A 15,849-nucleotide genomic window follows, 5' to 3' on the forward strand; every position below is an offset into this window, starting at 1 on the left:
TTTTTTAATTCCGATTCAAATGCAGTACATAAACGTAGAATAATGTCTTCTTATGCTCTCCTCAAATTTTGAGTTCGATATTTCATTTACCAAAAAAGTTCTGTGGTTCACAAAAAAATTTTGTTCAATGGAAAAAAGAGGTTGGTAATGTAGGAATCCCACTGTGTCGCATGCCCTTAAGTAAAACATTTAAATTTTCAAACCGAAAGTACGATGTTTCCACAAAACAGTTGAATTTTCAACAAAACAATTAATTTTCTACCGAATCAAGTTTATGAATATCAAAAGAAAGAGATAAATTTTCAAATGAAAAAGATGAGTGTTCAATAAAATACATATTTAGTTGAAAAATTTATTTTGTTGACAATACAAATATTTTGTTAAAGTCTATTTTTTTTATTTCAGAAATTCAATTACTTGGTTAAAAGTTGAACTACTTTAAAACAAAATTTTGGGGTTGTCGACTTATCTCCTAGATTGAAAAATTAACTATTCCATTTTTAGAAAATTAATCTTCTGAGTTAAAAAAAAAAAATAATTTTTTTGAATTGATCTACATATTTGGTTGAAAGTCCATTATTTTAGCTGCAAATTCATCTATCGTGTTGAAAATGTAAATATTTTGATGAAAATTCGTTTTTTGTTGTTGAATTTTTCTCCTTTTTTGGTCAAATATTGATCGTCTTATTTGAAAATGCATGTTTTTGTTTAAAATTCAATAGTTTGTTTACAATTTTTTCTTTTTCTCTGGACTAAAAAAATCTGTCTTAGTTGAAAATTTAAGTTATGTTGAAAAGTTGTCGTTTTTAGTTAAAAAGTTCGACATTTTCGTAAAAATTCATCACTTTGGTTGAGAATTCACATTTTTAGTTGAAAATTCATCACTTTTTCTGGCAATATAACTATTTTTTTGTTTTTAATTTGTCTTTTTGGTTGTAAAATTCATCTCCTTTGATTGAAAATAAATTTTTTTCACTGAAAATTTGATTTCGATTATTAGTCGAAAATTAATTAATTTGATTGGCAATCGTCTTTTTGGGAAGAAATCAAACTTCCGAGTTGAGAATTCATATTTTGGGTTAAAAATTCAACTATTTCAGTTGAAGATTTATCATTATAGTTGAAAAATCATCTATTAAAAATTGATCTTTTTTAGTTCAAAATATAACTATTTTGAACTAAAAGTTTGTCTTTTTTAGTTGGAAATGCATTTATTTAATTGAAAATTCAAGTATTTTATCAAAATCCAATTATATATTCATAATTTTGGTTTGTAAATTCTTTACATTGGTTGAAAATTGCTTTGTTTTTTGTTTTTTTTTTTTTTTTTGGTGGAAAAATAAAAATTTGTTGAATTATTATTAAAATTCATGAATTTTAGAGAAAATTCAAGAAATTATTGAGTATGTTTTTACTATTAATTACATTAAAGGAAATTTTTATTAAAGTTTTAGTGATTTAAAAAATGTGAAAGTCTGAATGAAACTTTATAAACCACTTTCAACATAAAATTAACTTCGTGATGATATATTTTTAATTAAAGGCTTTTATTAAATTAAAAATATTGTTTCAGTCTAAAATATTCAATTTTGAACCCATTCAATTTTAAATTTTTGAAATAAGAAGATTAATTATTGAATTTTAAGCCATTTTTTACTTTTCATTTAAAACATTTAAATTGAAACAAAATATTTAAAAGTAATCAATTTTAAACTGAATTGTTTGACATAGAAAGCCTTGAATCATTAAAATTTTGAAGAGCCTTTAAACTTTGAACGTTACAATTTTAATTGTTGTATTTAAAAAATGCTTAATTTGTAATTGAAAATTTTAAATTTTGATATATAATTTACAAATGAATATTTGTAGAAAAAATTTGAGTAATTTTATAAGACATTTAGGAGTTTTGAAAAGATTAAAAATTATCATGCAAATTTTAGGCAGTTTTCTTAAAATCTTCTAGAATCTTTTTTGAACATTTTGTTTAAATCTTTTAAAAACGTTTTAAATATTCTCTTAAAATAATTTTTCAAAATGAAAGAAGAAATTTTCTAAAATTTGCATGATTTTCTGAAAATTGTAGAAAAAAATCAATTAATTTTGACAGATATTTAGAAGTTCTAATTTCTAATTTAAGAAGTGTTCAGTTGAAAATTTTTCAATACTTAATGTTTCTAGCTTAAAACTCCTTAGAATGATATAATTTTAAAGATTTTAAAGTTCATTGATTAATTTCGTAATTTAAAGCATTGAATACAACATTTTTTAATTAAAAATTTTTTAATTTAAATTTTAAAAGTTTTTTATTACCTCAAGTGGAAAATTTTTTAGCTTTAGTATTCCATTTTTCTAATTTCATTGACCGTGAAAAATGTTTGCAAACGGGGAAAAACCGGGAAATGACCAGCTGAGTTGACCCAAAGAGGACGAATTTCTAAAAAAACTAGTTGAATCCACAAAGATTAATTTTTTGGTTTTCAATTAACTTTTTTGAATATTTATCTTTTTGATTGAAAATTCAAGTATTCCTACTAAATATTTACCATTTTAGTTGAAAATTAACATTTTTTTAAATTCAAATTCATCACTTTAACCGAAAATTAATTTTATTTTTAACTCAAAATTTAATTACTCCATTTTTTTATTGAATATTCATCTTTTTTAGTTTAGAATTAAACTATTTCGTTGAAAATTTAACTTTTTTAGTTGAAAAGTCAGTTATTTAATTGAAAATGCAGGTATTTTGTCAAAAAAAAATCATCTTTTTGGTAGAACATTAATCTTCTTGTTTGGCAATGCATCTTGTTAGTTGAAAATTCATCTATCTCAGATAAATAATCATTACTTTTGTTGAACATTCTTCACTTGGTAGAAAATTAGTTTTCTTCAAGATGAAAATTTAACAATTCCATTTTTGATTGAATACTAATATTTTTTAGATGAAAATTGAACTATTTTGTTGAGGATTCATATTTTTTGATTGAAAATCATCTTTTTTGGTCGAAAATTAATCTTCTTGTTTCAAAATTCATCTTTTTAGTAGAAAAATCATCTATTCCAGTTAAATATTCATCGCTTTTGTTGAGAATTCTTCACTTTGGTGGAAAATTAGTTTTTTTTAAGCTAAAAATTTAACAATCCCATTTTTGATTGACAACTAATATTTTTTAGTTGAAAATTGAACTATTTGGTTGAGGATTCATGTTTTTCTTTGTTGAAAATCGTATTTTTTTTATCGAAACTTAATATTCTTGTTTGAAAATTCATCTAGGACAGTTAAATATTCATAATTTTTGTTGAAAATTCTTCACTTTGGTGAAAAACGCAATTTTTTTAACTCAAATTTTAACTATTCTATTTTTGGTTGAAAACTAATTTTTTTTAGTAAATGAAAATTGAACTATTTGGTTAAGAATTCATGTTTTCGTTGAAAAATTGTTCTTTATTATTTAATTAATTTTTTAAACTGTAAATTTAACTTTCATTTTTGGTTGAAAACTTATATTTTTTTGATGAAAATTGGACTATTTGGTTGAAAATTCATGTTTTTATTTGAAAATTCATTTATTTCATTGAAAATTTAAGTATATTGTCAAAAAATCTTTTTTTCTTTGTAGAAAATTAGTCTTCTGGTTCGAAAACTAATCTTCTTGTTTGATAATTTATCTTGATAGTTGAAAATTCATCTATCCCAAATAAATATTCATTATTTTTGTTGAAAATTCATCTTTGCCAGGTTAATATTTATCATTTGTGTTGAAAATTCTTCACTTTGGTGAAAACTTAATTTTTTTAACTGAAAATTTAATTAATCTTTTTTTGGTTAAAAATTTATCTTTTTTAATAGATGAAAATTGAAATATTTAGTTCAAAATTCATCACTTTTTTGGAAAATGTCACTATTTTTGGTTGAAAATTGATCTACTATAGTTAAAAATTCAACTATTTCTTTAAAAATCCATGTATTTTGTTTAAAAAATCGATTTTTTCAGTAGAAAATAAATTTTATTGTTTGAAAAATAAACTTTTTCGAAAATTTATCTTTTTGATTGAAAATTCACCTTTCTTTGGTGGAAATTCATGACTTTGATAAAAAATTAATTATCAAAATTCAACTATTTTGATGAAAATTAATTTATTTCACTGAAAATTCAAGTATTTTGTTTAAAAATCGTCTTTTTTGGTCGAAAATTAATCTGTTTGTTTAAAAATTCCTAACTTTAATAGTAAAACATTTATTTATGCCAGCTAAATATTTATAATTTTTGTTAAAAATTCTTCACTTTGATTGCAAAATTATTTTTTTAACTGAAAATTTAAATATTCCATTCTTGGTTGAGAATTCATGTTTTTATTGAAAGATCGTCTTTTTTGGTCGAAAGTACATCTTTTTCATTGAAAATTCAATTATTCGGTTTAAAATGCACATGTCTTGTTGAAAATGCAATATTTTTAATTAAAAAATTAGGAGAGAGTACTCACAGTTTTTACCTAAATATGCACCTAAATAATCACGGAACTCAAAGACAAATTCAAAAAACGCTTAATTATGTTTTTCGTATTATTTAATTACATAATTAATCAATAATCCTATTACATTTAGGAATATCTTTGTAATAAAAATTTGTGAAGGCTTTGTGAAGTGGAAATTAAACATTCTAATTGAATCCCATGAAGCTGAAAAAAACACATTGTTTATAATAAACTCGCGAAAATGTATCCATATTCCGAGTCTGTTGTTTTCAGAAATACATAATATTTTAATGGCTCCGTAATCTAAAAAAAACCTATAATACCTGGGAAAAGGTTGAGATGTCTGAAAAAAGCCTGGAATTGTCAGGGAATTTTTTTTCTCCAGGATTGAAAAAAATGCCAATCAGATAATGATTAAAAAAAAAAAAATTAAAAAATTACAGATGCACCTACTTAGTTCTTGACGAAGCGGACCGAATGTTGGACATGGGATTCGAGCCCCAGATTCGCAAAATCATCGAGCAAATACGACCCGACCGACAGGTTTTAATGTGGTCAGCAACCTGGCCGAAGGAGGTGCGAGCCCTCGCCGAAGACTTCCTCACGGATTACATGCACCTGAATATCGGTTCTCTCACCCTCTCCGCCAATCACAACATTGTCCAGATAGTCGATGTCTGTCAGGAATTTGAGAAAGACAACAAGTTGATTCGACTTTTGCAAGAAATCAGCACGGAGAAGGAGAACAAGACTATTATATTTGTGGAGACGAAGCGAAAAGTGGACGATATAACGCGAACAATCAGACGCGACGGATGGCAAGCGCTCAGCATTCATGGTGACAAGACCCAGCAGGAGAGAGATCATGTCCTCCAGGAATTTCGAAGCGGTCGCGCCTCCATTCTCGTGGCCACCGATGTCGCCGCAAGAGGATTGGGTATGTGAACAACAGGTTTCAAAATTCCTTTTTTCCCTCCCGAACAGTGCCGGTTCACTTTTTTTTTTTTTTTTTTTTTTTTTTTTTTTTTTTTTTTTTTTTTTTTTTTTTTTTTTTTTTTTTTTTTTTTTTTTTTCACTGCGAAATGGAGAGAAATGAAAGATTTGAAAAGATTATATAGAATCAGGGTCAGAGTGGACAAATTTTGGTCCAAGTTTCATTTCGCTAGCTTTTAAAATATTTAGTCGAATTGTTTTACCTCGGGCCTCACAGACTGCTCTCCCTTTAATCCCTATTACAGTCATCACAGAGTGTCACCTATTTTCAATTTTCTCACAATTTTTCACCCTTTTCTCCTATTTTGGGGCTTCTCCTCTTTTCTCACCTTTTTTTCAATTGAAAAAATATCATTTTATTCAAAATTACAACTTTCAGACCAAATACAGTTTTTATTACACTTTCCTAATCGACGAATCTTGAAACAAATGATCGAGTTTTCAAACGGAGGAGATTAAACTTTAACCAGGAAGAGTTGTATTTTCAAACATAATTTTTAATTTGGAAATATGAATATTTTATAATAAAGCTTAATTTTGAAGCAAGGAAGGCGAATTTTCAACTAAAAATATGACTTTTCTAACAAATGACGATTTTTACACCAAAAGGTTGGATTTTCTATGAAAAAAAAATACAAGTGTTCAATAAATCAGTTGAAATTTTGATAAAAAAAAGATTACTTTTTAAGAAAATAGTTGAATTTTCAAACCAAACAGTAGAATTTCTAACCAAGAGATGAATTTTTAGCCAAAAGTTGATCTTTTTTAGTAAATAATTAAATTTGCCATTCAAAAAGACTATTTTTTAAGTAAAAGAGAAATTTCAATCCAAAAAGGATGAATTTTCGACAAAAAAAATATGTCTTTTTTAACTAAATAATTGAATTCAGATTAATTCTGGAACAGAAATAGGATACTTTTTTGTTTTGTTTTTGATCAAAAGAATTAACTTTCACTCAAAAAAGATAAATTTTGAACCAAATTATAGTTTTTTTGGAACCAAGAGATTAATTTTAAACAAAAAAAGGTAACTTTTGAAGAAACTAGGAGAATTTTCAATAAAATAATTAAACATTCAACGAATTTGTGAAGTTTTAAACTAAACACCTAAAATATAATATTAGAGTTCAATAAAAATTATTAACTTTCTGACATAAAAGGTGAATTTGTAACTTAAAAAAAAAAGATTTTTCCACCAAAAGATAAATTTTTAACCAAAAAATATTAATTTTCTACAAAAGTATACATTTTGGACCAAAAATGATGAATTTTTCAAAAAAAACGTTGAATTTTCACAAAAAGTATGTTTTTTAGGTAAAAGAGATTATTTCTTAAACAACAATACAATAATAGAATTTTCAAATAAAAGGAATTAATTTTCAATCAAAAAGATAAATTTTCAAAAAAAAAAATATGAATTTTTTACAAAAGTATAAATTTTCGACCAAAAACGATTAATTTTTCAAACCAATCGTTGAATTTTCACAAAAAGTATGTTTTTTGATTCAAAGAGATTATTTCTTAAACAAAAATAGACTTTTTAAATAAAAAGAATTAATTGTTAACAAAAAAAATGAATTGTCAACCAAACAATATAAATATTCGACCAAAAACAATTACTTTTTAACAAAATACTTTAATTTTCAACAAAATATTGAAATCTTTAACTAAATAGTAGAATTTGTAACCAAAAAGTAGAATTTTGAACCAAACAAATGATTTATTAAAAATTCCACTACTTGGTTGAAAGTTGAACGAATATTTTCAAATTTCATGTTTTTCGTTAAAGATTCATAATTTTAGTTGTAAGATCGTTTTTTGGTTAAAAAACAAAATTAATCATTCTTTTTGTTGAAAAAATGTTTGTTCTTTTAAACTGCAAATTCAAATATTTTGTGAAAAAAGTCAACTGATTAGTTGTAAATAAACTTTTTTGTAGTGATTTTATGTTCTCGTTTTCAAAATTAAATTGTTTTATAGAGAATTAGGCTTTTTTGCTTGAAAATTCAACAAATTGTTTTTTGTTTTTAATTAAAATTTTCTGTGGAAATTTCTACTATAACATTTTTTGATAAACATTAATATTTTTTTGTTTAAAATTCAACAATTTGGTTAACATTATTTTTCATTGTAAACTGAACAGTTTTTTTGGTAGAAACTTCATCCCTTTTTGAGTTTTTGGTTAAAAATGCAACTTCTTAGTTGAAGATTTATCTATTTTCGTCGAGGATTAGACTATTTTATTAACAATTTAAAAAATTTGGTATAAAATTAAACTATTTAGTACAAAATTCAACTTTTTCGTAGAAAATTAGTTTTTATTGCTATTTTTTTAATTGAAAATTAAGTTTTCTTGAGAGAAATTCATCTACTTAATTTTTTGGTTAAAAATTGAACTTTTATGGTTTAAAAATGCAGACTATTCATCTTTTTTGCTTGAAAATTTAACCATTTGGTTAAATTTGTTTGTCTTATTTAACATTTTTTTATCACCTATTGGCATTTCCGGATATTTTTCAAGATTCCGAGAAATTTTTAATAGATTTTGATAATTTAAAGGAATTTTTCCAATTTTAGGGTATTTTTAAAACTTAAAGGCAGTTTGAGGAGCTTTAAATTTTAAGTATTTTAGTCAATTTGAATAGATTCCAAGGAATTGAATTTTCAAACGAAAAATATGTCTTTTCAGCAAAAAATTAATTTTCCACGAAACTGATTCATTTTTACCCACCAAAAATGAACTTTAAAACAAAAAAATGATTGTTTTAACACAAAAGGCGAATTTTCAAATCAAGAAGATCGATTTTTAAAAAACAGAAAAGTTATATTTTCTGTTAAAAAATTAATTTAAAAAAATCAAAAAGTATTTTCGACTAAACAGTTAAATTTTCAAACAAAGACATAAGCGTTCAAAAAAAAAAAAGTTTTAACAATATAGTTTAACTTTTACCCAATTAGTTGAATTTTCGATTCAAAAGGATTAATTTCAACAAAATAATTAACATTCTAACCAAACAAATGACTTTTCTACTAAAAATATAAATCTATAACTAAAAACAGTGATTTCTTAACAAAGTAATTCAAGTAAATCTTTCAAACAAATTAGTTGATTTCTCAAGCAAAGAAGAATGATTTTTAACCAAAATGATGCATTTTCATTTTAAAAAATTAAGCTTCTTCTAAAACAGATCAACTTTTAAATCAAAAAGATAAATTTTAAAAAAATAGTTGAATTTTCTGCTGAAACAGATTTCAGTTCAGTTTTTACAATCAAAATATGAATTTTTAAACATAAAATAAGTTTTTACGAAAAAAAATCAATTTTCCATCAAAGAAGACAAATTATTAACAAAAAACGAATGACTTTTTAACTAAATTGTTTGATTTTGTCATCCAAAAAAAGTTTCCAGTCGACTCTGCAAGATTGAAAATTTATTTTTTTTTTAACAAAAAAAAATAATTTTCTAAGAAAGACATTGAATTTTTAATCCAAAAAGACTAGTTTTTTCAACCAAAAAGGATTAATTAAAAAAAGGTATTTGAATTTTCAGAAAATTCAGAAAAGATTTCAGTCCATTTTTCAACTCCAAAATATAAATTTTGAACAAAAAGTAAATTTTTTGCAAAATATTATAACTTTTTAACAAAATTTATAAATTTTCAACCAGCAGTTGCATTTTTATCCAAGAATGAAGTAATTTCTATTCAAGCAGGTGAATTTTAAAATCAAAAAGACAATCTTTCAAAAAATGAGTTTAATTTTCAACCGAAAAATTATATATTTAATAAAAAAAAAGACGAAATTTCTCCTAAAACAGACGTATGAGAAAAAAAAAACGTTTAAAAATTCATTTAATTAACAAAATTTTTTTTTAAATTAAAAATTTTAAAAATTATTAAAAAAAATAAAAACTGTAAACAATTTGCAACCCACATGGATGTCTTTTTAAGAAAATTATTAAATTTTCAACCAAAGAATAAAATTTATGACTAAAAGGATAATCTTCAGAAGAAAGTTGTTGCGGATTTTCAAAATTTCAATCTCCAAATATTTCAGTTTTAAAGTTTTTAACTTGTCATATTCTCGAAATTTTATTCTTAAACTATTTAGATTCGAAATTCAAAATAATATTGTTCAATTTAAAACGCTTTGAAGTAGAAATGATAAAATTACAACTCCTTTTTAATAAAACTGTCCATTAAAAAAAAATTGTAGTCTACAAATTTTCAATTTCAAACGGTTTTGATTAAAAATAATACAGCTTTACTTGCTTTGAATTTTTAATGATTCTTACCAGGTTATCCTAAATTCGTTTGAATTCTTCTAAATTCCTCTCAATTAAATGGATTTTTAAAAAGTTTGTGTTTAATGCATTCTTAAGTCTTTGAAAGTCACTTTAAATTCTTGGGAATTTCATCATATTGTTTTAAATTCTCTTTAATTTTTGTAAACTTATTTCAAACTTTCTCAATTCAGTGAATTTTTTCTTGTTTTCGAATTGTTTTGAATTCTCTTCATTAATTTTGTCGAATTCTTTTTTCCCTTAAATTCTTCTAAATTCGGCCAAATTTTTTTGTTATCAATGGAATTGCTTAGTTTTTAATTTTTTCTCCAATTTATTTGAATTCTTTTGTATTACATTTTTTGGTTAGAAATTAGTAGGGTTGCAAAGATTTGATGAGATTTAAAACTTTTTTATTTCACCTTGACTTCTTTTAAATTCTCTGGAATTCTCGTGAATTTTGTAATTTTCTTAAATTCTTTTAAGTTCGCTCAATTTTATATAATTCAATAGATTTTTTGACTCAAATTCTTTTCAATTCCCTTGAATTTTTCTTATATCATTTCAAACTTGCTGAATTCAAAGAAAATGTTTATATTTTTAAATGGTTAACAATTCATTTTAAAAATTTGCATTTACCTTGAACTTTTATGAACTTGCTCAAATTCTTCTCGTTTACCTTAAATTATTTTAAGCTTATTTTCAATTTATGGAGATCAGTCGAATTTTTTAATTAAAAAAAAGAATGTTAAATTCATTTGAATTCTTTTGTATCTAATTTGAATTGTTTAGAAACCTTACCAATTTAACCTAAACCCTTGGTCCCTATATGTTATCCCATAGTGACTGTGAGGCCTGTTATTATTTTTTATGGTATTATTCAGTTTACAATGCTTAATTCGAAAATCGTGTGCTTAAAAAATTTTCCATTTTGAGTTTTATATTTTAATTTAAAGAATTTTCCGTTTATACGTTATTATTTTTATTGAGCATTTAGATTTGGAGTTCGAATTTTTTAATGTTATTGGCCGTGAGAAATTTTTTGAAAAATCTGGATATGCCAGGGAATTTGTTTAATTTTTTGTTGTTGCAAATTTAAATTGAATAACAATGATTCTTCATTTGTAAAACTAGCTTTATATTACTGTTTTTAACTATTTCGGTAACATTTGTTTTCTGTTTAAAATTTTTTTTTTTCACTGAACATTTAACTTTTATTTTTGGTTGCAAGTTAAAATCTCTTGTTGAAAAATAATTTTTCTGATCGTAGATTTGTCATTTTAATTGAAAATTCATCTCTTTGCTTAAAAAGTGAGCTATTTCGTTGAATTTTTTTTTCATTTTTGAAAAATATATTTTTTTTACTGCAAATTTAACTACTCCAATTAAAACTTTAACGGTGTTATTGAACATTTTCTTTTTTGTTTAAAAATTAAATTTTCTAACCCTAAAACGTAATTATTCAATTGTTTGTTGAAATTTAATATTTTCAGTTAAAAATTCAATGATTCCATTTAAAGATTCTTCACTTTAGCTGATTTTTTTTTTAATTTGTATAAAAATTTAACTTTTTTTTTCTTAAATTATTTTTTTTTAATGGAAAATGTATCTATTGCAATTGAATATTCCATCGTTTCAGTCCAAAATCCGTCTCTCTGTTTGAACATTAATTTTTTTAATTAAAAATTTAACTGCAATTTTTGATTGCCAATTTATTGTTTCTTTTTTTTTTTGTGGAAAATTAATTTTTCAACTGAAAACTTAACTATTCCATTTTTGGTTGAAAACTGATATTTTTTAGTTAAAAATTCAACTATTTTGTTATGAAAATTTAAATATTTAGTAGAGAAGGAACTTTTTTCTTGAAGAATCATATTTTCAGTTTAAAGAAACTTGAAAACTTAACTGTTTTACGGATAATTCTTCTTTTTGGCTTCAAAATTTAACAATTTTATTGGAAATTCAATTTTCGGTTAAAAAAAGCATCTGTTTTAATTGAAAATTCAAAATTTGGTTTTAAATGTATATTTTTTGATTATAAAAGTCGTCTATTTGATTAAGAATTCAACGATTTTGTTCAACATTCGTTGTTTTTTTCTCGTTTCGGTCTTTTGGGTAGAAAATTAATCTTTTATGTTAAAAAAGTCATCTTTCTTCGTTGAAAATGATTTTTTGTTGTTGTTAAAAATGTATCTTTTTGCGTTTAAAATTTAACTGTATTCTGAAAAAATTCATCTTTCTGGCTTTAAAATTAAAGTTGAACCATTTTTGGAAACGTGACAATTCAAAAATTCTACAAATAATTTTTTGTAAAAAATATAAAGTTCAACGATATTTTGCAGATTTCAGATGTGGAAAATAATAAATTAAAAAAAAAAAAGTTAATTTCCAACCAAATAGTGGAATGTCCAACCAAAAAATGTTTTAATTTGATGTAAAAAAACATTTGAAAATATTCAAAAAATCGAATTTTTCAACAAAATAGTTGAATCCTTAACCAAAAAAGATTAATTTTTAACCAGTTTCATTTTGTAACAAACACAAATCAAATTTCTACCTAGAAGATTAATTTTCTACCATAAATTATGAATTTTCAACAACGTAGTTTCCTTTTCAATCAGATATGAATTTAAAATTAAAATAATGACACTTGGTACGAAAAAATTAATTTTTAACAAAGTAGTTTTACTTGGAACCAATTAGTTGAATTTTTAAACAAAAATATAAATTCTTAACGAAAAATTTAATAGTTTATATTTAAATTTAAAAGTTTAATTTTAATCAAAAACAGTTGAATCCATAAAAAAGTCGAATTTTCAAGAAAGTAGTTTAATCTTTAAACAAAATAGATTAATTTCAACTAAACAGTTGAATTTATGACCAAAAAGATGGAATGTATACCAGTAGAGGTGAATTTTGAAGCATATTTTAAACTAACTTAAATTATTCGTGAAATTTAGAAAAATCTTTTTAAATTAAAAAAATTGGAAGAAAAAAATTTAACTTCTAAGTCGTCTAAATATCAGTTACAACTATTCGAATTTTTCCTAAAATTGTTTAGAATTCTCCAAAATAAAAAATAAAAACTATTCCTAAATCTTTTGACAATTTTGGGAATATTTTGAAATTTTAAAACTCTTTTTAATTATTCTCTCAAGTTTTTAAATTAATTTAATATTTTTAAAAATCTTTACAAATATATCAATTTTATTTTAAAATATCGTTTAAAATCATTAGAATTTTTAATTGAAATTTTTTGAAAAATCTCTTTAAATAAAAAAAAATTGCTTTAAAAGCTTATATTTTTTTCACAGTTTTAGAAATAATTTAAAATTTATCCAGGAATCTTAAGAAACAATTTTTATTCTCCAACCTTGCACAATTCTTTTAAAGCTTTTTTCGAAATCTTTAAAAATCTACATTTTTTAAAAATTTTTTGAAATCTTGTGAATATTGAAATTATTTTTGTAACTTTTTAAGGTTGAAATTATGTTCGAATCTTGTAAAAACTTTTATCTTCTTTAAAAAATAATTCGAGATTTATCTAAAGATAAATTTTAAATGCTGAAAAATTAAAAAAAACCATTATTTTCCAATATTAAAAAATCATTTACATTTGAATTTTTCTCTTTAATCAATGATGCTTAGAAACATTCGGAAATAAATTTGATCATAAAATATAATTTTTTAATTTAATATATACTTATAAAATAAACAGGTAATATCGAATAAAATTCTTATTACTAAACACATTTGGTAACATTTGTCGAGGAGATTGAATAGAAAAAAGTTTTGAAGGTGTTGGTGGCGGGGGGGGGGGGCATTTTTCCTTAAGCCGGCACTGCTCCCAATAAACAGGAAATTGGCAACAATTATTGGATTAGCCAGTGGTGCGTTATTTAAAAAAAATTGTCTACATTCGAGGATAAAAATGAAAAAATATCCGATACCTGATAATCAGTCTGATTCCGTCGATTTGTGTGAACAAACTTTATCGGAAACTTACGAGTTGATATTTTGATTACCTCCCGATTATTTGAAATCAAATAGAAATTTTATTTTAAACTAATCGTCTTTTTAAGTCAGATGGCTTTTCTCTTTAATTTACAGTCAAGTATGGATTATATTTTTATTTGTGCTTGCATGTCACACTCGTGAAAAGGAACAAAAAATAAAAAGAAAAAAAATTCTAGAAATGTAACAAAAGCTTCGGCAGCTAAGTCAGTCTGGTTTTTCTTTTTCAGAGGCACAGAGTTTCCTAAATCAAAGTGGTGTACTGCCAGTATTGGGCAGACACAGTGACTTATTTGTTTCCCTTATTTTCTTTTGCGCTACATTGCACACATTTCCCTTTTGTTTTGTTTTTTTTTTTTTTTTTTCATTTTTTCAACGAAGCGTATCGAGTTTTCTCAGATGATAGAAGCTTAGAAATATCCATAGAAAGACGAAAAATTGTGCCTTGAATAACATATATCATTGTCCGAGAAATTACCACATGATCTGGTGATTTTCTCTACAAGGAAATTTTTTTCCTTGAAATACCAGAAGCGATCACTCGTCGAAGATCAGCATACATTTCTAGAAAATATTATGCACTCGTGACTTAGAGACTTGAGACATGCTGGCATTGGACTAATTTTTGATTAAGAAGGATTCAGGGTGACCACTGGACCCGGAAAACCGGGAAATGACAGTTATTAATTTATTTTTTGATCCGAGAATTTTTACCCAGTTTCTAGAAGAAAAATTTATCCTGTCCCTTGAAATATCACAAATTTCGTATCCACATGATGTAATGTTATTTAAAATAAGTGTGTGATTACAACCATTTTTTCAAGTTCATTTGTCAACTTTCAAGATGACTTGAATAATTAAAAATTAAAAGCCTTTTAAATTGCAAATTTTTTATCAAAAACGTTGGGAGTTTAGAAAACTGTAAATATGAATTCATTAATTATTATTTTAATTCAGCTGTTGTTCCCGTATTAAAAATTTCACACTTTGATTTTACAAGGTGATTTTACCAATTTTTAACGTTCGTAATTAAAGAGTTAAAATAGTTAAATTTTAAATCGAAGAGATAAGTTTTCAACTAAAATGATAAATCTTTAACCAAAAAAAAAAAAAAATAATAAAATAAATTTTTCATACAGTGATTCAACTTCGAACGAAGTTATTAATTTTCAACTAATAAATGATTAATTCTTAATGAAAAGTGTAATAGTTGATATATCAACTAAGAAATATTTTAATTTCTAATCAATAATAGTAACTTTCTAACAAAAAAGACGATATTTCAACAAAATGGTTGAATTATCAATCCAAAAGGATTCACTTTTAACCAGTTTCATTTTTGATTTAAAAAATGTAATTTCTGTTAAAATAGATGAATTTATTATCAAAAAGACCAATTTTTAACCAAATACATGAATTTTCAACTAAAAAAGATCAATTTTCCACCAAAAATAAAATAGTGAAATTTTCAGTTGAAAAATTAATTTTAAAAAATAAACAATTTCAACAAAATAATGAAATTTTCGATACAAAAGATCAATTTTAAACTAAAATAGTGAAACTTCAGCCAAAATAATCAATTTTTGATGAAGCAGTTCAACTTTCAGCTATATAGTTGAATTTTTCATCGAAGATCTTATTTTTAAATAAAAAACAGTTTGAATCGACCAAAACGACAAATTTTCGAAAAAAATTATGAATATTCAACAACAAAAATAATAATTTTTAACATAGTAGGACAATTACTCAACGAAGCAAATTAATATTCAACTAAAAATGTGATTTCTTAATGAAAAATGTAATAGTTGATATTTTAGCGACAAATATTTTAATTTTGAATAAAAAACAGTTGAATTTTACCAAAAACACAATGTGAATTTTTAACTAATAAGTGGAATTTTCAACCAAATACATGAATTTTCAACCAAAAAAGATCAATTTTCCACCAAAATAAAAAGTGAAATTTTCAGTTGAAAAATTAATTAAAAAAAAAAAAAAAATTTCAACAGAATAATGAAATTTTCGATACAAAAGATCAATTTTAAACTAAAATAGTGAAACTTCAGCCAAAATAATCAATTTTTTA

At 23.7% G+C, this 15,849-nt stretch overlaps 1 protein-coding gene across 1 annotated transcript in view; it reads left to right on the forward strand.

The window, feature by feature from the left end:
- LOC117170070 (ATP-dependent RNA helicase dbp2-like) overlaps positions 1 to 15,849 on the forward strand; it is a 43,750-nt gene that overhangs the window by 17,519 nt on the left and 10,382 nt on the right. The window contains exons 4-5 of the mRNA XM_033356592.1: positions 4,807 to 4,835; positions 4,917 to 5,410. Coding sequence (XP_033212483.1) covers positions 4,807 to 4,835; positions 4,917 to 5,410 — 523 coding nt within the window. The remainder of the gene's footprint in view (positions 1 to 4,806; positions 4,836 to 4,916; positions 5,411 to 15,849) is intronic.

This window comes from Belonocnema kinseyi, chromosome 3 (assembly GCF_010883055.1).
Source record: "Belonocnema kinseyi isolate 2016_QV_RU_SX_M_011 chromosome 3, B_treatae_v1, whole genome shotgun sequence".
NCBI lineage: Eukaryota > Metazoa > Arthropoda > Insecta > Hymenoptera > Cynipidae > Belonocnema > Belonocnema kinseyi.